Here is an 18,966-nt window from a genome sequence, read left to right as displayed (position 1 = left end):
GGTCCAGCTCACCGCCATCAGGCCAAAGAAGCCTATGGTTATGTTTGAAGTTTAAATTGGATATAACATCACATAGCCCTTACAATATGTTGGGGCAATTTACCAGCTAGAACCTTTGTACAGAAATATTACACAGTAATATGTTGTTAGATTCCCGGCATGGCGATTGGGGTATATCGCGCCAAAACAAAATAATAACCTTTTTCTAGTGTAGTCAGATTCAGTCAGGTAGCATGACACTCTTCTAAATAAGTAAGTATGAAGTATTACATACAAGTCCATTGAAATTCCAAAGGTAATAGAGTTATTCCTGCCGTTTTTTAACAGGCATCATCACAGATACCAGCAGTGGATCGTTGCTTTGATCAGGGAAGCTGTCCACCATCCACCTTCATTAAACCAAGAGTGGCATCGAAGGCACACCCACACACGGGTGTTCTCCGTAAGTTCCTTAGCCATTAGGAAGTTTTTCTGCAAAAGTAATAAATAGGCAATTTACTAGGTCCTTATTGCTTTCTATCCTCTTTTATATAGGGTTCTGGACACTGGATGATAAACCACACACCCATCAGTCCCAGCTCAGTGGTCCTAATTACAAGGTGTGGATCACAGGTGGGTACAGTGCATTAGTTTAGGATAAAACAAACTAGCCGTCATCTCTAAACAACCAAATTGGGAAACACTTGTTCACATTGTAATATATGTATAATTTATGTTTTAGATCTGGCACTTTATGTGAATGGGGAACAAAATTAATCTTCTAAGACAAAATGAATGTCCTGAAGATGGCCCAACACTTGTTTAATTGACCACCGCAGACAACGGTGGTACACCATCAAGGGCCAAAACATATGTCGACCTAAAAGGAAAACAAAATGTTCTTTTTCTATGTCATGCATATCAAGAATAATTACTATGCTGGAAGAAAATTCAAGCTGTAGAACCCCGTTGTTGTTAAAAGTATGAGTGGAATGAATGGTATGACTGATTAAAGTAGAAGTCAATAATGTGTTTTAAGATGTTTTTATGAATCATCATTAAAGAGATTTATGTTTTTACTAAATTGCATCCAGTCAAAATAATTTTTCCCATAAGGTGTTCAGTCTGCAAAATACAAAAGCAGTCTCTCTGTACCTAAACCTGTGTCCACACAGGACTTCTAGAGAGGGGTAGTCAGTCTGTTATGTACTTTTTCTCTTGCTGAAGATGAGACATGGAAAATATGGGTCTTGTTGCAAGTTGACACAAGGAATATGCAATAATTGCAAAGGCTTTTTTTGTTTTCAGAAGGCAAATGTAAATCTCTGATGAGCCCAAAAACAGGCATGCTGCTAGTTGCTGGGCAGATTTCTTAAGTGATTTCTCACATTGCAGGTCTGCTTTGCTCCTTTTTTGGAAGGGAGCTCTCTTTGAGGCTCCTACATACTATGTATTTTCAATGGGTTTATTCCACACAGAGCCAGAAGGGGTGGGGACAAACTTAAATAAATATACACTATTAGATCGGAATTGTGGTCAACTCAAGTTTACAAGGACAAAATGGCAAATGCCAGCACAGCCTCATGAAGTGAGAGACCATCTGGTGACAGAGATACAATCTCTGCAGTGTCCATAAATTCATCTTCGGGCTCCTCAAGACTGATTGATCATTTTATTGCAGGCTTAATCAACATTCAACCAAAGAGACTGCAGATGCTCTAAACCAAGTGGTTTCAAGGAAATAGAGAAATAAAACTAAGCCAACATAGGTATAAATATATGGCCATTGACTTAAATTACAAATGGCATTTTATTCAACACTTTTGAGACCATGATACATACAGAATTGTGACAGATGTCATTTTGAGGCTATTTTCCAGGCGATTGTGTTAATGGGTCTTTCATTCAAGTGTGATTTGGAGTGTTTTAGTTACATCGAAAAGGATGTTTCGAGCTACCCAGAAAATCTTAGAAATCTGAAAGTTGGGGAGCTAAGGGCTTATTAAATTAGATATCTGATTAAGAAGTTTCATATTCCCAACTTCACTATTTGGTGCAAAAAGGACAACAAACCATAGCTCGCACATGCAATACACTTGAAAAAAATAAAGTCAGTGCCTCTTATCCACCATGATTAGTGAAACATTAATATCTATATATTATGACATGTATTGGTAAATTATTAAATGTTGCCATGCAGGGACATTTTGAGTGAAAATGTTGTCATTTAAAACAATTGTAAATGATGGAAGGTGTGTACCTCTCCACTTGACTTCAATCATGGAACACCCAGAGCTTATCGGCAGACAGGGATGGAACCTTGGGGGGAGGAGAAAACTGCAGAGGTTCAATGAGGCTAATAAGTTGACATCTCGTGATCTCAATATTTCGTGGGAGGGACATAGGCATTAAAAAGCACTTGCTCTATGGACAGGGGAGACTGACAAGTAGACAATGAAAAGCCTGCCTAAAAAAACTATCTTGGAGGGAGAGCTGCTAAACATCTTCAAGGACTTGCCGATAATACGCCTGGGTGAATCCTGAGACAGCTGCCTAAGCTTACTTGGGTGGAGAGGCTGTAACATTGAGAGGCCTTAATCTTTGCATTGGAGAGAGAAACTGGGAAACCCAAAAGCTGACTGGGGCCCTGTCCTTAAGGAGAGCCATATGAGTGATGGATGTTGTGTCTATCCTTGACAGCAGCCTGTGACCAGACCTGAGCTGTTCCCAAAGGAGCCTAGCTGTCTTTCCTGAGTGCCCCAACAGAGAGGTCCAAGGCAAGTAGAATTGATCCATTTGAAACTAAAGTGTGCGGGGGGATCTTCCAGCCTTACTCTCTTCCCTTCATAGTGGGTGGAGAGGCAAATTGTGTAGACCCTTAGCAAATTTGACAATATCAATTTAAATAACACCCAAATAGATTGATGCAGGGGGGAGATTGGAGGAGTGTGAAAAGTCTGCCTTCTTTCACAGTGGGATTTAAGTTTTAGAAACGTGAAGTAATTGGGTGCCTTTATTTTCTCTGTCCACCCCAGATTTCTCTAATGAACAGGGATGTCCTGGCCACAAAACGAAATTCCCAACTGTTGCCACTTCCCAAAACCCTGCCTTTCAACAAAAGGGTTTTTGTCCCAAAACAAAATTACCCATTGTCAACACTCCTTAAACAGTGTATTTAAATGAAGGGGTGCACTTGGCCCAAATTGAACTTCCTAAACTGTCCCCACTCCCTACACATGACTTTTTAACAGAGGGGTGCTGCATATAACTGATGCCTGAGCTTTTGGTGTTCGGGGAGAGAAGTGCTTTGGAAAAGTGAAACCTAGTGTAATTCTCCATTGCAAAATATACACTCTTTCCTGAGAGTGAGTAAGGGACCCTGATTGCAGAATGATTTTGCATTGCTGTTGTGGGTGAAGAAAGAAAGGTGCTATCAAGTTACAGTATCTTCAAAGTCTGTGTGATTGCAAACTGCTAGCATTTTCGAGTGTGCAGGGAAACCCCATGTATCAGGCACTGTAGGTTTAATGTGGAACTTGTTTTAAAACCAAACTGTGCTTTGTATCAAGTAATATTTGCCTGTTTATTACAAAAAGGAAAGTGCATATTGTGTTGAAGCTGGTTGTATGCCACAAAGAAGGTGGCCTTGTAACCATTAAATAAAATTCATTAAACATATACTTTAAATAAATATATATATATATTCTGTCTATACTCCAGCATGGTTCTTGGCTAATTCTTGGCACAGGGAGAGGTATCTACATAGCTCTATATGAGTTATAAATAGGGCTTGTTGAATCCCAGACCAATGGTATATTTGGTATATTGTGGGTCATCTTACTTGGGGGGTGGGACTCCCTATGTTTAGCAGGATCTCCCAATATATTGTTACAATATGTTCTTTACCACCAATGTGTGCCTACATTCCATTTCATCTAAATGGGAACTGATGTACCGTGTTTTCTGTTCATAGTCCCCTTTAGGTACTGAACGCTGTGTATGGCCTGGCAGTCGGTATATCCAAGGACAGTGTGCACCTCACACTGATCCTAAATATTCGGCACGTCCAGCGATCTCTGATAGATGCTTTTCCCAGCTGCAGCCTAAAGTATAGGTGAGAGAGGCAGGTACATCAGGGATTTCTCTGCCACCATCATCCAAATTACACTTTCCCTTACACCTGATGTAAATTGAAAACAGAACAATACAAGCTCAGAGATCAAATATGAAAGGTCAAGGGCCTCAGGTTTCCCAAATCCACTCTTGCCTGGATCACCTCCTACCTGAAAGGTCAATCCTTTAAATTCTCCTGGAACATGCAAACCTCTGGCCCCACCCATATATCTATTGGAGTCCCTCAAGGAGGAGTCCTTTGACCTCTGCCCTTCACCCTCTATCCCTTTGCCCTGAGAAGACTTATCTCATCCTTTGGCTTTTGCTATTGCCTTTTTGCTTATGACACTCAAATATGTTTTTCCTTTCCCTCCTTCAGCCGAGTCATCTCGGAACAGATTACATACTGTCTAACTGCAATTTGGATGGATGGGTCTCTGCTGCCTCATGCTGAACTCCTCAGAAACAGAAGTCATATTTCTCCAGCTTCCAATGGCGTCCCTACCCTCCTGATGTTCCTGCTCCCTCACCCAAAGCTCACAATCTTTGGTGTCCTCTTCGATAGCGACCTACAGCAATGCAATATCTACCCCTGACTCTGCTGTTGGTATTAACCTCCTTACCGTTCGGAAAATGCATCCTTTTCTTACTAACCACTGTACAAGAACTCTAAGCTCCACTCTTCTGCTCATCAAACTGGACTACTGCTCAAGCCTACTCCTTGGCCTTCCTCTCTACTCCTTACTCCCTCTAGACCAAGTCCTTAGCTTGTCTGCCTGCACTCTCTACAACCTACCCAGATTCTCCCCCAGGTCTACCTAATGAACAACTGCTTTCTTTTCAAGTTACTTCTCCTAGTCCACAAATCTATCAATGGTCCTGCTCCTGAGTATCTATCAGATTGTATCTCAGTTTACTCAGCATCTTGTTCCCTGTGATCCTCCTCAGCACTCAACCTCACTGTCCGATAACCTGTGAGTGCCTCCTCTTGCTTCCACCATCTGTTATTTTGTGTTATTATTAGTCATTTATGATTGAAAATGGAATCGCTGCTCTTCAAATAAATGCAAGTACACATATGTAAGAAATACATTCTTCCTATCAGATCATTTCATGACGAAGGCAGTGGTAGAAGTCTACTGAAAAAAAGTAGTGGAACTATGGTTTCGGCAGGGGAGAAGGTGGGTGCAAACATAGTGCAACATGCAACAAGGTGTTGTGGTTGGGGCATTGCCTTAGTCTTAGTGACTAGTAACTAAGGCTCGTATTACAAATTGGATCAATCCACGAACCATGAGCACGCTAGTTTGGTGTTATGAATTTGGGTAGCAAAGCTCAATGTTTCAACTGGGATCTGAACCCCTGCAAATCAGTTCCCTGTGCAGATCAGCACACACTTTCCCACCACCCATACCAGCGATCTCCCATTTTGGGATCTCAGGTGAGATACATTGCAAGCACACCGGGCATGGGTTTTTGCCAGCTCACATTTCTGGAAAAGGCCCTGAAAGTACCAAACATATTGTGCCACTCCGACCCTTGACATAACCATGCCCAGCTCTCAACTTCTGTCACCTGTGTGTGCAAACCTGACCCCGCATGCAGCACCATACGTGTGCCTTCTGCGTGGGTTCAGAGGAAATCTTGGTTTAGCCATGTTCTGTTTATGTTATGTCATGCTTTGCTATGTTCTATCCTGACTTTGTACTCAGACCTTTGTGCTGTGCACATACCCTATCTCGACCCTGTTCCCACCCTTGTGCGCTCTGCACCTACTCTTGAGATTCTGAAGTCACGGACATGCCCCCACCATGTGTCTTTTTCTAAACATATACCCAGTCACACATCTTCCTCACATGGGATTTCCTGGTAGTGAGCACAGGCTGTGCACCCCTTATATATCCAATCCTGATACTGCAGGAAGCCTTTTGTCCCTGCACGTACAGTAAACATAAACCTAAACTGGGTCACATGTCCCTTGCAGATGTTATGTTGACCGTGCACTCTGCCAGATTTCCTCTGTAGCTGTTGCATGTTTCTCCCTGCACTCTACCCCTTAGCGTCTGCAGATGGTGCATGTTGACCCTGCACTCCTCTGAATTTTCTCTGAAGATACTGTTTGTTGACCCTGAAATCTGCTAACTTTTCTCTGCAGGTGTTACATGTTGACCCTGCACTCTTCCCTTTTTCTTCTGCAGATGTTGTATGTTGATCCGGTACTCTGCTAGCTTTTCCCTCACAGATGTTGCATGTTGACCCTGCACTCTGCCCTTTCTCCTCTGCAGATGTTGTGTCTTGACCCTGGAATTTGCCTCTTTCCTCTGGTGATGTTTCATGTTGGCTCTGCACTCTTCCCACTTTTCTCTGCAGGCGTGCACTCTGCCCTCTTTCCTCTGGGGATGTTGCATGTTGACCCTTCACTCTTTCCTCTGCAGATGATGCATGTTGACCCTGCCCTCTACCCTCTTTCCCCTGTGCATGCCATAACATGGCTCTGCACTCAATCCACTGTGTTCTTTGCACATTGCCTCTGATGGCCCTGCATTCAATCTTGTTCTCTATGTCTTTTTCTGACTGGCACCCGTCCACCTGCCCTCTGGACGTGGCTTGTCTCGAGTATCTTCTCCATCACTGCATCCATCCTGTTTGGTGCACTGTTTCCCAACATCACAGCTGCACCAACTGCCCCCCACCTTTCCCGCTTGGTCACACAGGTTGCAATCATATCTCATTGGTACACCTGCTACTCTCATGACACTCTTACCATCACACACGCTATCCTTCCCCTCTCACAGAAGAAATATTCCATCACAAGTTGGAACAGGCTTCTCGCATACCTCCCTGTCCGATAGACTACATCCCATTCATCCCTGCCACTCAGGATACTCGCTTTCCTTACATTCACATACACTGGACTCCATCCCTCTATATCAGACAGGCTGTCCACTATCATGTGTTACTCAGGTTGACTTTCACACCGGTTGCCCTCCTTACCTACCTTTTGCCCCGACAGTGCCCCATCACTTCCTTCCACACATGATCCCTCCAACACTGTCTATCAAACGCATCTACCCCATGGGCCCTCTTGCTTTGGGTGCCCTTCAGGGGTGTTGCTAGGTTTGGAAATTATCAGTGGCTTCGCTAATGTCGTGACTGTCAGGACTCGGGGCTAGCTAGCCTTTTGGTTGTAGCCCATGAGCTTCTATCCAGGGTTACAACCAAAAGACGTGAGGCTATAGCCCCCGCCTCCAGGCTCGCCCACCCCACAGGGACGCCGCTGGTGCCCTTGCTCGGATGGCCCAGCATGCTATCCGTAAAGCCTATTTCTGTTGACTTTATACATGTTCTTAATTTGCATTGGAGTACAGCTAGACAGGAGGGTAATGGCCCAAAATGTCGCCCTCATAATTCCGACGGCCTGAAATTCCGACTTTTTTTTTTTAGACCTCACTTTCACCACATGTATATGTGGGGGGGGGGTATATGATATAATAGTAATATGGGAGGCTGCATGGGGTCTCCCCCCGCCTATGTATTTGGTGTAAAGTGGGTGGCAGTGATCACATAGATCCGACAGGAGATGGGATGAGTGAAAGGACACACACAGCTTGTCGGTGTTGTATGTTTTTTTGCCCATCCATTGACGGCCCATAGCCATGCTAATACCTACGGCCATTCCCACCTATTACCTGTTCTTCCCCGTCCCCAAACCACAGCCTCCTGGGAACGTCTTGATCTATCACTATCACACAGTTACATCTAACTTTGTTCTGTTGAGGCCCTGAGAGTGGCACATCTAAGAGGTGGTCTGAGTGTTCGTGGTTTCTTTGCAGCCACAAACAAGATCTTAGTGTAAGAGAAAAAATGTTAAACTATTGTGCCTTCAGCCACTTCATTTATAAACAATATATGCGGGTGCTCTCACAGAATCCTTGCACTGATATCTTGCTAAAAACATGCAATGGCAAAGCCCACAGTTCAGGGTTGTGTATTGGCATTACAAAACCATTTGCCAAGCACTGTCCTCATATGCCCAGTTACTCACAAAGTTTTCCAGCTGATGCATCCTGTGGCCAGGTAGTACCATTATGGCAGTGCCTGGCAAATGACTATCCCACACCCACTCAAAAGCCAAAACTGTTGGCTTTGCCAATGTCTGTTTCCATTGCAAGTTTGATTGGGACAAAATCGTCTTATCATACATTCTACACGCACCATAAATATATGCCTACATCAAACAAATGGCATGTGCTTCCAGGATGTTTGTATCTCTGTTCTATGAATGAATGCAAATAGGGACAGTTCTATAGGTATACGAGGCAACAAGGGAAACGGCAGCCATGTGAGTGTATGTCTCAGCAGTGTACTCGTTTAGATCAGCCATATACATTAAACAAGGCAGACCATAAAGCATAGACCTTGTCATAAGTATCTTTGGCTTCCAATGGTCTACTTTCCAATACAGCCTATCTATTAATTGGGCCTAATTACAAGTATGGAGGTAGCCATGCCGCTTTTAACGGCATGGCTACCCCCATACCATGTACCGGGTCCAGGTTCCTTGAATGGGGAAATACCGGGCCATTCCGACCTTGGAGGGCCCGGTATTTCCCCATTCAAGGAACCCAGAGCCGGTACATCCCCATTCCAGCCCCCATAGGGCTCAATGGGAATGGGAAGGATTCTAACAATGGGCCCGTTAATGACGGGCCCGTTGTTAGCATCCTGGTCTGCTCGTGGGTGCCGCTAAAGACGCCTGGTTTTTCCAGGCGTCCTTAGCGGGTCCCGCAAGCAGACTTCGTAATGAGGCGATAGAGGGTTAACGGGGCCGGCAGCTCTACTGGCACCATTAACCCTCTACCGCCAGGGTCGTAATGAGACCCATTGTCTTCCTTGACTATTCTTTGATTCAGTTTTGCCCTTTAATAATATTAGGGTCCTTCCAATTACCAGATTTCTAAGCCAAACAATCTTTTCATTTTTGTTGACGGTTCTTACACATGCTTACCTCCTGCTATTTCTAGATTGTAGGCTTTCCCTATAGTTACTTGGGTAACTACATCCAGTATCTGGAATTTTAGCGTTCCCTAACAATTTGGCTGCTAGTTGCATATATTAACCATTCGTCTTGTGTCAAGCAATATGTGTATGTTATTCCAGCGCTAACTGTCAATAAGCCTCTGTAAAAAAAAATAGTATAACCTTTTAGTAGGAAAACAAATAGATGAATGGTTGCAAAATCATATATGGCAAGAGCTCGGCAGAAAATGGCCACCTAGTTATTTCATTGCTTTACCAAAATAATCTGCTTAGTTGACACTTCTGGGGCCATGCATTGCAATCATACATGAGTCCCAGAGCCTTCCGATAAGAAACTCTAGCTGCATATCCTGCTTTCATAAGCCAAGCAAAGGAGGTCCCCTTGCATAGGGTTTGCAATGTCTAATACTGACTCCGTTGACATCCCTGCTCCAACCTGCCCTCCCCAGCTAGATTTCCTTTATGCAGCATTCTGAATACAGTCGCTTAGCTACTGGGAGGCCTCGCCAAGTTTTCACAGCGGCAGAAAAGGTTTGTGGTTGGGCTAGAGCTTCTTGAAATCCGAGGAAAGCACAACCATCACTCTTCTTGTCGTGTCATTGTATGCAAGTTTCGACAGCCTCCGCCCTTCCTCGGGTGTAGCATCAGTTTTCTAAACTTGACTTGCTGTTGATGGCAAGATTCGTTTTCTATTGATTCTTTGAACATTGGTTAGACACATCTCAAATCCTCAGCGCACTGTGATCATGCATATTTTGAATTGAGTGTCTTTTTGTGTCCTGTTGGGCATAGGGATACGTTTTCACGATCATTTGCAGCAGATGTTCACTATTGTATTCACAATTATTATTTTGTGACAAGCGCAGTTGGTTCATGTTTAAGTGCCCCAGAGTTGTCCAAAGTGACTATTATCCAGTGTTGATGGTAGCCTGAGTAAATATGCCAAGATTAGTCCCTGGCAGCGCCCATCAAGTAAAGTTGTTTTACCAGGAATATAATAAAAAACATTTGTAAGATCTTTTGTGTCTACACAATGGTTTGGGTAAATAAGGGTGGGCGTCCACAACCTGCTGTTCTCCAGATGTTTTTTTCCCGCTATTCCCATGATCTGTCACAGTTGACTATATGACTTGGGCTGATGGGAGTTGATGGCCAAACATCTGCAGAGGTGCAAGTCGCAGGCGCCTTTACATCATCTTCTGCCGTTAAATGAACAATGAGGCTTTGTTATGAACTTCCCAGGCGGAGCAGCTGCTGCTGTAGTGGGCTTTCAAGTTTGCTTATTTCATAATAGCCAATGTGATACATGTTATTATTTCCCTGCAAGGGTTGTAGTCATTTATTCAGTATGCAAGCATAATTTCCATTGCATCCCTCTATGATGAGTTTATTTTAAATGTGGTTTTGTGATCCTTGAAAGTGCTTAATGTATTAAATGTATAGCAAGGTGGAATTAAGTAGTATTAAGTGCAATGTGGCACCTTCCTGTTTCCCATTAAAATGCAGTTTTCTTTCTTTTCTTAGCATTGCTGTTGATCTTGTTGATTCATGTACCACTTAATAATAGGAGTACGCCATTATTGACAATAATGGCGTACTACTATTATTAACTATTAATTATTGTCAATAATGGCGTACTCCTATTATTAACTATTAATTATTGTCAATAATGGCGTACTACTATTATTAAGTGGTACGTGAATCTGCACAAATAACTTTGTTACTAACCCTCACTACAATGTGTAGCTAAAACTTACCTTTGTCTTTGCCCTTATGTGACCAGGTGTGTTTTTGTAAGGCCTTGTGTTGAGTTATAGGCCTCAACTTTTAGATGTCTATCCATATATTAATTAAAGTTTGAATTTTGGATTTACTTTGCCCATTTCTGTGACCTTGTCTTTTGGCTAGTATTTGTTAAACCTAGCTTTTTGCTGCAACTCGCACCTACTTCCAAATGTGTCTCTGAACAGGGGTAGCTTCTGACTCTCGTCTGTTTTTCCTTTGTAACCCACCCTCTCGAGTCAGGCCCCCCCTTAAACAAAAAAGAGGGTCCCTTTGCCCCACTTATCTTTCATCAATTTATATAGTCATACCTTTGACGATGGCACTCAGCGGCAGAGGCGTAGGCAGAGTCCGGCCCAAGCGGGCAAGGCACACCCAAAATCTGAAAATGCCCACTCAGCTGCACTGTGTGGGTATTTACAGATGTTAATGTCACTGCGGGGGGGAGGGCCTAACCACATTAACATCAGGCCCCACGTGTTAGACAATCCCGACTATGACGCTGCTCAGCGGTTCATGGGGAAGGGCAGCTACACAGATTCATGATGACAGCAACATTATCTATCTGACCTTTGACTCGGAAGACAATCAAGAAAACAGGAACAAGGTAAACCAAATCAATGTATGACAGTTCAATAGTGAAGATCTGTGGCTGTTGATTGTGATTGGAGGGAGCACGTTTGCTTTTCTAAATCAGCACCCCAGCCAAAAGTTCGATGTTCTCCCTCGCATGCACGCTTTGCCAGGCGAGCAGTTGGTGTCTTTTCTGATTCTGACTGTGCCTTCTGCTCTGTGCTGTCTGTCCGTCTTCTTTCATTGCTGTGATAACTAACATGGCGGCCGCGTCTGCAGTAACGAGGCAGAGCAAGCGATGCCCATGCACGGTCCGCATTAATCAGGCAGACGAGAAGGGGAGCCGGGATCCAGACAATGATTGAAACCTTCAGAGGACTGTTTTATTATGAATATAAAATTTATTCCGAAAAGTATAAGTGCATATAGCGGTACAAAAAGACATTACCAGTACAAGTGTTAAACGACACAATAATACAAAGACATATGAAGGTTATTAAGAGCACATTGTATACAAATCGACCTCCTGAGCTGCCTGTCTGTGTTTTCTTCACATTGTCTGGGAAATGATCTGCAAAAAGAGGCATGACACACAATACCACAATCATCAGATGATTACCACGCAGCTGCGCGCTGCCTGCAGCTGCCAGACCCGCAGAACACGGTGCTCTTCCACCCCCTTCTGAACTCCCCCTAGCATGCAAGTGGATGGGCCGCTTGTGTATGTATGTGCGTGTCTCTGCCTGCACGCGTATCACTTTGCATGCCAAGGTTTCCACCTGAGTTTCTATGTATGTCTGCCTACCTTTATTGTGTGCGCCTGTGCATCTCTGTGTGTGTGTGTGTGTATGTATGTTCGTGTCTCTGTCTGCCTGCAAGCTTGTCACTTTGCATGCCAAGGTGTCCACCTGAGTGTCTGTATTCTATGTATGTCTGCCTGCCTTTATTGTGTGTGCCTGTACACGCGTGTGTGTGTGTGTGGGTGTTGGTGTATCACTTCTTGTACTCTCTGCCTGTGTGCCTGCCTGTGGGCCTTTGGGTGCATGAATGCTTGTTTAATTCTGGCTCAACCTTTGAGCGCATGTGCTTGTTTCCTGATGGTTGCCTGGAGCTCCCGAGGGGACTCTGTACTTGCTGACTTAGGCATGTGCAACAATTGCTTCCATGGGTGTGAATCTTACTAATTATATTTGTGTCAGATGTTCTTTTCGTGCAAAGGGTTCTCCCTGTCTTCAGATTCCCTACTGTTCTTGTGTCTGCTTGTGTGCATGTCTGTGTGCACCTGTGCATCACCGTGAACGTTTGATGTGCTTGCATCTGGCTTGGTGTGTCTCTTTGGCTGTATCTTGGTTTTACTGTGCTTGTCTGAAGTTCCTGAGCGTGCATGTCTGTCTGCGTCTCTGCAGCTTTCTTCCCCACATTTCTTCATGGTTGGGTGTTCAGTGGTGTTTATTACTCGTGATGCCTTTTCTCGTGTCTGGCTGCGTGCACATCTCTTTGCATCACTGCAGGTTTCAAATGATTGTGGCTGCATGTCTTTGTGTTTCTTTCTGTTGTTGTGTAGATGTTTTGCTTATGCATGTCTGTGTGTGTGTGTGTGTTTGTGTATATATGTGTTTACGTATGCTTGTAAGGTCTTGCATCAGCGTGTCTGTTTTTTGCATGCATAGGTGTATGTGTGTATGTGTGTGTGTGTGTGTGTGTGTGTGTGTGTGTGCGCGTGTGGCTGAATATTTAGTGTTCTTTGTGTCTTCCTCTGTGTCATCTAGTTGTATGCTCTGGATGAAAAAGGGCCTAACATGATAGCTATAATCTTGCAGCAGTTGTGAGCCAACTTCTTCTGTGACAGCAGTGTGAAAAAAATAAGGTGTGCATACATAGCGTGACAGCCTCCTGTGATCTTCAACATGTGGTGGGTATACAATTTCAACAAAGACATTTATCTGAACAGAAACACCTTCTCAATTTCACAGCGAAGAGAAAGGCCATTGACTGCATGGATGAAGGTATCTTTTCAATGCAGTCGTGTAGTGCACCCTGAGATCTGTCCAGCCAGCTGATGGCCCCGGAGTCAGAAAGGTGCACAGCAGGATTCACCTGGCTGGTGAGGAACATGTTTAATTTAAAATTATGTCATGCAAAAAAGGGTATTGAATGGGTGGAAAAAAGCGGACCAGATGTCTGCCATCATAAACTTTCCTGTGTTTGGGTTGACTCCCCCTACCCCCCCCCCCCCTCCGTCTAGCCTCAGCGAGGGATGCACCAGGCTTCTCATGAAACAGTCGACTTTCAGGCCCAGGAGCTCCAGCCATGCAACGTTCTCCGATTCCAGTTCCTTATCAGGCGGATTGGACATAGGTGTTACATAGAAGCTCGGCTTGTGAGGGCAAATCTTCTTCATTTTTGGACCCAAAGCAGGGATTTATTTGCTGCCATGCAAAGCAGACACACGTCAGAAAAAATAACACCCCGCTTTTATTGTAGTCTAAGTTTGGACGCCAGTCAGTTTCGATAAATCTGTGTCAGATCGACAAGATTTTAACATCAAGCCTTAACCAGCATCTATGTGATGCAGTGATCACGCGCGTGTGCACAAGACCAACTGCACTCAACAGCTTAAGAGTCACCTTGCTCAGGCCTGCAGTACTGTTACTGCAGTGGTGCACCAAAATCAGCAAAAACCTGCACCGCAAACCATGCTGCAAAGACCTACACTACCATGCTGTGAAGGTGTGGACTATAAGGCAATGCTTAAAGTCCTTGACTGTCCACCATGCTCCTTCCTTCCTTCCTTCCTTCCTTCCTTCCTTCCTTCCTTCCTTCCTTCCTTCCTTCCTTCCTTCCTTCCTTCCTTCCTTCCTTCCTTCCTTCCTTCCTTCCTTCCTTCCTTCCTTCCTTCCTTCCTTCCTTCCTTCCTTCCTTCCTTCCTTCCTTCCTTCCTTCCTCCCTCCCTCCCTCCCTCCCTCCCTCCCTCCCTCCCTCCCTCCCTCCCTCCCTCCCTCCCTCCCTCCCTCCCTCCCTTCCTTCCTTCCTTCCTTCCTTCCTTCCTTCCTTCCTTCCTTCCTTCCTTCCTTCCTTCCTTCCTTCCTTCCTTCCTTCCTTCCTTCCTTCCTTCCTTCCTTCCTTCCTTCCTTCCTTCCTTCCTTCCTTCCTTCCTTCCTTCCTTCCTTCCTTCCTTCCTTCCTTCCTTCCTTCCTTCCTTCCTTCCTTCCTTCCTTCCTTCCTTCCTTCCTTCCTTCCTTCCTTCCTTCCTTCCTTCCTTCCTTCCTTCCTTCCTTCCTTCCTTCCTTCCTTCCTTCCTTCCTCCCTCCCTCCCTCCCTCCCTCCCTCCCTCCCTCCCTCCCTCCCTCCCTCCCTCCCTCCCTCCCTCCCTCCCTCCCTCCCTCCCTCCCTCCCTCCCTCCCTCCCTCCCTCCCTCCCTTCCTTCCTTCCTTCCTTCCTTCCTTCCTTCCTTCCTTCCTTCCTTCCTTCCTTCCTTCCTTCCTTCCTTCCTTCCTTCCTTCCTTCCTTCCTTCCTTCCTTCCTTCCTTCCTTCCTTCCTTCCTTCCTTCCTTCCTTCCTTCCTTCCTTCCTTCCTTCCTTCCTTCCTTCCTTCCTTCCTTCCTTCCTTCCTTCCTTCCTTCCTTCCTTCCTTCCTTCCTTCCTTCCTTCCTTCCTTCCTTCCTTCCTTCCTTCCTTCCTTCCTTCCTTCCTTCCTTCCTTCCTTCCTTCCTTCCTTCCTCCCTCCCTCCCTCCCTCCCTCCCACACGTGCAGGACCCTCCACAGGACTTTGCTCCCCTCCCAACCTGGCATCTAGCCTGGATAATGCCAGCAGGAGGGACAACCCCAAACACACTCATAGGAGTAGACACAACCCCAGGATACTCTCAGCCTGAGACACTGGACATTTGGGAGGAAAGTGAAAGAGGCGGCGCCATTGTATGGGAGACAGTTCACATGGAATGATTTGCAAACCGGGGCAACTCAGACAAACATAGCATGGTAACAAAAAAGAAAAGACATTCAGATGTGGTCATCGGAAATGAGTGTGATAATCAAAAGCATCCATTCATGTCTGTGTAACGTCCGGTGACGAGTGTGTGTTATTTCGCATGTGGAAAGGCGTAGAGTGCAGAGGGCAATGTGTGCAAATGAGGCCAAAGAAGGCAAAAGCTGCACATACCCGTTTAAACTTGTGTGCACATGTTCCTAAAACGTTCTCATTTCACTTACATTTTAATACACGATTTCAGGTTTCACATGAAGCGTGGGCTGCATTTCAGATGGACACTATTTAACAGTGCATTTGAAAGCAGTTTGGTCCCAGCACCTTGTACGCAATTGCACACATGCACGGGGTCCCTGTGGCCAAATGCCGGGTTTAATCACAATATGCGATGAGGGGAAACATTTGGTGTGTTCTCGTTTAATTCAATCTACTGTTTCCATTGTTATTCCAACAAACACCTGGCGTGAGTCATGTGACATTTTGCATGCTCACAATAAAAGCCATACAGCTTTATTTTTCTTCATTTATGTCAGACCTATTTAATGGGGATAGGAGGGAAATTCGGAATTAGAGAACATATGTCTGCAAATTCATACATGTGCCATTTTCACATGTTCTCCAGGCTCAGATGAAGTCTCAGTTTACTCTATTTGGCAAAACAAAATGGAGAGTTTGAACTGTAGCGAAAACAGATCTGGACTAGTCTTTTTTTTGGGAGGAAACATTCACTTCTTGAAGACCACTATCTTTTGGTGGGTGCCATTGTCTTCTCAGAGACTGCTGTCCTTTTGAAGTCTTTTGGATGAGATCTATATCTGCTGGAAGAGACTGTTATCTTTTGAATGGCGGCCATTTTGCTTTGGGTGGCACCATTGACTTTTTGATGTGATCTTTGTTTGTTGGGTACTGTTGAAGTTTGGAAACAGGATTTATTCTTTGGAAGACAGCAGTATGTTCTGGCTATGGCCATTCTCCTTTGGGAGGCACCTTTATTTTACGGAGAGGACTTTTCACTGTTGGAAGGCACACTTATTCTTTATAAGCCACCATTACACGTTGTATGTCTTCATTATCCTTTGGAAGGCATACTTTTCCGTGGGGGAACCAGTATTCTTCGGATTAAACCATTGTCCTTTGGAGGGATCAATATCCTTTGGGAGAAACCATTATCCATTAGAGGTGACAGGTGTGAAAATCTTGACCAAGGATTTTACAGCAGGATATACAGTGTGCCGTGCCCAATAAGTACCAGAAGGGCCACTGGGTTCATTCGCGCCTGTAGTTTGTGCTGTTCCCTAAAATATACATTGCAGCCCCACCAATCTTGGGGGAGATGAGCAGCTCCAGCCTTGATGATCTTTAACACGTATATTATGAGGTGTGAAAGCAAAGCCACTTGTGCAAAGAAAGCATGTGACGGGAGCAGTGGAGACGCCTTGGGCTGCCGCGTGAAGGCAGGATACGCAGGTGTGCTGGGGTCCTGCAGGAGGAATCCTGCACCTGTGTCAGGCACTTCCTCGCCTACATCTTCGCCTTCCTGTTGGACAAAGAACAAAAGGGACATTCAGTAAGTGTGTTGGCATCGACCGACTTCTCAGCCATCGACCAAGCCCACTCATTGCGCTTGAGCGTCAGCAGCGCGGGTGCGCTCCAGGGGCAAAAAACACGCAAGTAGTGTGGTTGGGGCTGAACTTCTTTTCCATCGGTTATAGCCCCAATATTAATGCTACAGGCTTACTGCATAATACCCTATAGCAATCAGCACAATTTGTTACAAAGGGGTTTAGGGTATTCTTCTTGAAATAATGCTGCATTTGAAAGAATTATCAACATTATTTAAATAATTCACCACACTTTGATCCATTTTTCACTATTTTGTAATAACATTTTGGACATTTCATTTTAAAAAGAATAGACTTTTAAAACGTGTTAAAACATTCTGACATGTTTTAGAATATGATTCTAAGGATATATTAATTGATACTTCTATCTTTCAATGGCAAAGTTAATTTACAGCAACAAAGGCCTACGCGTTAGTCATTGTAAAACAAAAGCTATTCATCGTCTATTGATAAAATGTCCCAAAAACTTGGCTTGAAACACTGAATATGTTCTTGCTTAACCATGCAGGCTATATATTTTCAGAGAGGTTTCTTGGCGACCAGTGAATTCACTTGACAGAAAGCTTTCATACTCCGTCAATGTGGACGGGTGACAATGCCATGAATGGCAATTTGATTGTTAATGGTGAAGTGTCTACCTAGAACACTTTACTACGTTGCCACATGTTGACAAGCATTTCTCTGAATGCTGTCTGCCACCTGTAGCTCTCCAGATGTTTTGAGCTGTATGGAGTCATAAGACTGACATACAAAAGATAGACTGGCTCAACTTGTGACATGTATATCAAGCTGAGAAATGTGTAAAATGAGGAATTTGGACGGGTGTGATTGGGTACGGAAAGAGGGCCTGGGGCTGAAACCCCGATTATAAAAACAAGGTCCTTTGAATTAAAGGGAAAAATACATGCAAGTATGTGATTCAGCATTTTCAGGTTACCTATGGTTTTATGTGCGGAAAAGGCATGGAAGGGGCAGGCAAGAGGGTGAAGGGGGATGAAACCCCATAATATTGAAACATGTCAATCTTTTAACTTGATGATATTTTGCTGTCAAAATTGAATACATTTCCATTTTAAAAGAGACCTGTCAACCTTTGTAGCAGGTGCCCATCGTACTGTCTATTTTTTGATGTACTTCAAAAGACGTTACAAGGCATGTTGCCCTTAGTAGCAAGTTGATCTTTTCCTTTCTATTGACTTGAGGATTTTATGATGTAGATCAACAGACATGCAACCTCTTCGAACTACGGCTCCCTACAACCATAGCTATTGACTATGTTGACGAGGGCTGATTGGAGTTGAAATCTAAGATATCTGGCGAGATGAAGTGTCTAATTCAGAGAAGCATTTTATAATGGTAAAAACCACATTGGAAAACGCTCGGTGAATAAGGGCCTGATTGTGCAGACTCGTGCACTGTGCTGGTTAATTGCACAGCATGTCACTGCCTCTCCATTTGCTTATTGCTTTTATTCTGTTTTCCAATAATGAATTTCAAGTTGGGCTTACTTTTGCATCTCCTCTGGTGGATTGATTCTGTGCTGTTAAAGTGTCCATATCTTGGTAACAGTCCCTGAACCTTGGCATATACTAAGTCATTCTGTAGGTTTAATATGTTTTCAATCTGTTGATTGCGCATTTGGGATAAATCATATTTTCCAGCGTTGCAATGCCTTTGTTACCATCTGAAAACATGTGAATCCCAGTTCTTTTTTCCATGATGAACATGCTTATTTATTTAGGTGTTCTGGTATGCACTGGAATGCAGCTGTATGGCTGTGTCAGTGTATTGCAGGTTGCATCAGCATGGGTTTGCTGCCCTTTGGTACTGTCGAAATTCCCGTTGTGCTTGGTGTGGTTCATGACCTT

General features: G+C 44.3%; 1 protein-coding gene across 2 annotated transcripts in view; it reads right to left on the bottom strand.

Moving 5' to 3' along the window:
- Window positions 1-18,966, bottom strand: part of CXCL12 (C-X-C motif chemokine ligand 12) — a 129,779-nt gene that overhangs the window by 30,968 nt on the left and 79,845 nt on the right. The window contains exon 4 of one of the 2 annotated variants that reach the window (XM_069611153.1): window positions 15,874-17,013. The exons of the other annotated variant lie outside the window; for it this stretch is intronic. Coding sequence (XP_069467254.1) covers window positions 16,998-17,013 — 16 coding nt within the window. The 3' untranslated portion in view covers window positions 15,874-16,997. Of the gene's footprint in view, window positions 1-15,873; window positions 17,014-18,966 lie in introns of those variants that run through there. 2 annotated transcript variants of the gene reach the window in all.

The sequence above is a fragment of the Ambystoma mexicanum genome, chromosome 8 (genome assembly GCF_040938575.1).
Source record: "Ambystoma mexicanum isolate Mex_15411 chromosome 8, UKY_AmexF1_1, whole genome shotgun sequence".
NCBI lineage: Eukaryota > Metazoa > Chordata > Amphibia > Caudata > Ambystomatidae > Ambystoma > Ambystoma mexicanum.
This window is presented reverse-complemented; position numbering and strand designations above follow the sequence as displayed.